The sequence below is a fragment of the Ceratocystis lukuohia genome (assembly GCF_044167205.1).
Source record: "Ceratocystis lukuohia strain C4212 chromosome Unknown Supercontig5_pilon, whole genome shotgun sequence".
NCBI classification, from domain to species: domain Eukaryota; kingdom Fungi; phylum Ascomycota; class Sordariomycetes; order Microascales; family Ceratocystidaceae; genus Ceratocystis; species Ceratocystis lukuohia.
The window spans coordinates 2,726,524-2,728,870 of record NW_027263524.1 but is presented as its reverse complement, the minus strand read 5'-3'; the positions used below and the strand labels follow the sequence as shown (position 1 = coordinate 2,728,870).

Sequence of the window (2,347 nt, the reverse complement as noted above, 5' to 3'; positions counted from 1 at the left end):
ATCGGATAATCACACGATTTATATACGGTTACTGTCGGAACAATCTACTGAATTCAGATTCTATCACTTGAGAAGTCACTCGTGATCCTGTACAACCGCACGTGGAACCGTGCTGATATACAGATTGATCGTCATGGTGAAGCTTGTCTTCTATTCATTCTCTATGGTGTTAAGTTCTTCCATCATGGACAACTAAGCTGAAGTATTCAGGCTCGGGTTTACCCAGGGTTAAACCCGACTGAAGGCAAATTCCCCACAATACCCATCCTCCATGTAGTTTATCCAACATTCATCCAATAGTTACCTGTCCCGACTAGCATGTAAATCTTAGTTCTCTTAACAATACAACCAAATTTCACTAACGTAGGTGCATAGGATGTCGCAAAAATAAGGAAGTCGGAAGGAAATCGGCAACCCTCTGGACAAGATTCTACATAAAATTAAAAAAAACACGTAAATCAATTCAAATTAATTACTATTCTGTTCTCCAGACATTTCAACAGCAATTTGACATGTTCTTGAATTATGGCCACCTGTACCACATCTTCCACATCGCCTTTCCCTCGCTGCTGCCGAGCTTCCGGAACCCTGAACTCTCGATAATTCCGCCCTCACCTGTGCATCAACATCTTCCTGGCTAATATTATCTTTCCCCTCACCTAAAGTCATCCTCCCTCTATCTTGTAATCGGGTTCTTTTGGCTCTGCGCCGCTTGCTGAGGATCTCATTTGCCTGTCGAAGGTCCTGAACCCCAGACTCTAATAAGCTGTTCCGATGCATTACTGCTTTTGTTCCCTTGGTTAATGACGTGAGTGCCTCAAGGATAGATGCAGGCGAGCTGCTCTTATGCCTGTTGATTCGCCTTTTGAGGTATTCAAACTGAGAGCTAGCTTCAATTGCTGTCTTTGGGGTCCTAGGAATCCAAGGGTCAGGGAGGCTGGCCTCCTCCTCGATCGGTGTTGGAGTCCGTAGCTGCACGTCAAGCTTAGATATCACACTTTCTGGATCTAAAGGGATGATTCCAGCGCCTCTAAAACCCCCCTTGATATTACTTGGTGTCATAGCTGCTTGGTGGGCGGCATAAAAGGCTGGAAGGAAATCGGCCTTGGAAATGTGCGTTATTGAGCACTTGATTAGATGTTCAATTTCTCGACCATATGCCTTTTTAAGTGGCCCAAAGCACCCGACGTCAAGAGGCTGAAGTAGGTGAGACGAATGAGCTGGCATACAGAGTGTGATTATGTGGTTGTTCTCACAATATTGCACAAAATCGACTGAATGGTGGCTTTCATGCCCATCGAGGATCAGAAGGCGATAGTGACCGGTTGATCGGCCCTTGGTATGTCGGTCAAAGTGCCTTAGCCACTCAAGACCTGTCTCATTATCAGTCCAGCCATTATGGGTTGTCGCAATAGCCCAATCGTCCGGGAGGTTGTATTCTCGATACCAGCTGGCGAGGTGATATTGGCCTGCAACCACGATGAACGGCGCGATTGCCCAGCCTTCAGCATTGATCGCCTGGATGACGGTAACCCATTCTCGGTTTCCTGGCTGCACTGATTTCGCCTTTCCATGTCTTTCCACGGCTGTGACGACCATTCCGCTTGCAATAACGCCCATGGTAAAGCCAGTCTCATCAAAATTATAGATGTCAGCTGTGTTGATACCATACTTCGCAATTGTGCTTTCCACGAGTCTAAACCAATCGCGAATAAGGCCTGGATCTTCGCATTTAGCCCTCTCGTAGTCATATCTACGATTAAAACACGTCTTGAGGTCTGGTTGTCGCTTGATGAAGTTAGAAGCCCAACGTTTGCCAACGGGTGACGCGTCGCGGTCGGCGAGCAGTCGGTTGGCCATTTCTTCCACGCCACGAAGCCGAGGGGGAAATCCTCGAGACCCTAGGTTGATAATGTATTCAACAATGACCTGTTCCTCTAGATCAGATAGTTTGCGCGATTTAGGGACAATATCGCTTCGAGAAGGCTTGCCGTGATATCGATCATAGAGGGTACTAGGCGGGACTTTGTATATCCTTGCAGCGCGATAAACGCGTAATTTTGGATCATTTCGAAGGGCCTGAAGGGCGAGAATTATATTTCTTTCTTTATTCAACCGTGGCATACTTGGTGGTTGAGAAATTGTTGAAAAAGGGAAAGTAAAGAGAGTTGCGGGATTTTTTTCCGATTTCCTTATTTTTGCGACATCCTATGCACCTACGTTACATAACATATATACCGCGCCACGCAACATATATTATAATACTATCAAATATTTTACTTTACGTATTAGCCTACATCATCTACATGGGACATTATTGCTCGGACAATCCATCTCGGAGAAAAGT

At 45.7% G+C, this 2,347-nt stretch overlaps 1 protein-coding gene across 1 annotated transcript; it reads right to left on the bottom strand.

The window, feature by feature from the left end:
• Window positions 1-523: 523 nt before the first annotated feature.
• HOO65_050581 (uncharacterized protein) lies at window positions 524-2,124 on the bottom strand (the record flags this gene model as incomplete). Its single annotated transcript, XM_071003329.1, has 2 exons — window positions 524-615; window positions 660-2,124. 2 exons carry the CDS (start codon window positions 2,122-2,124, stop codon window positions 524-526), a joined length of 1,557 nt encoding a protein of 518 aa, XP_070858640.1.
• Window positions 2,125-2,347: the final 223 nt, after the last annotated feature.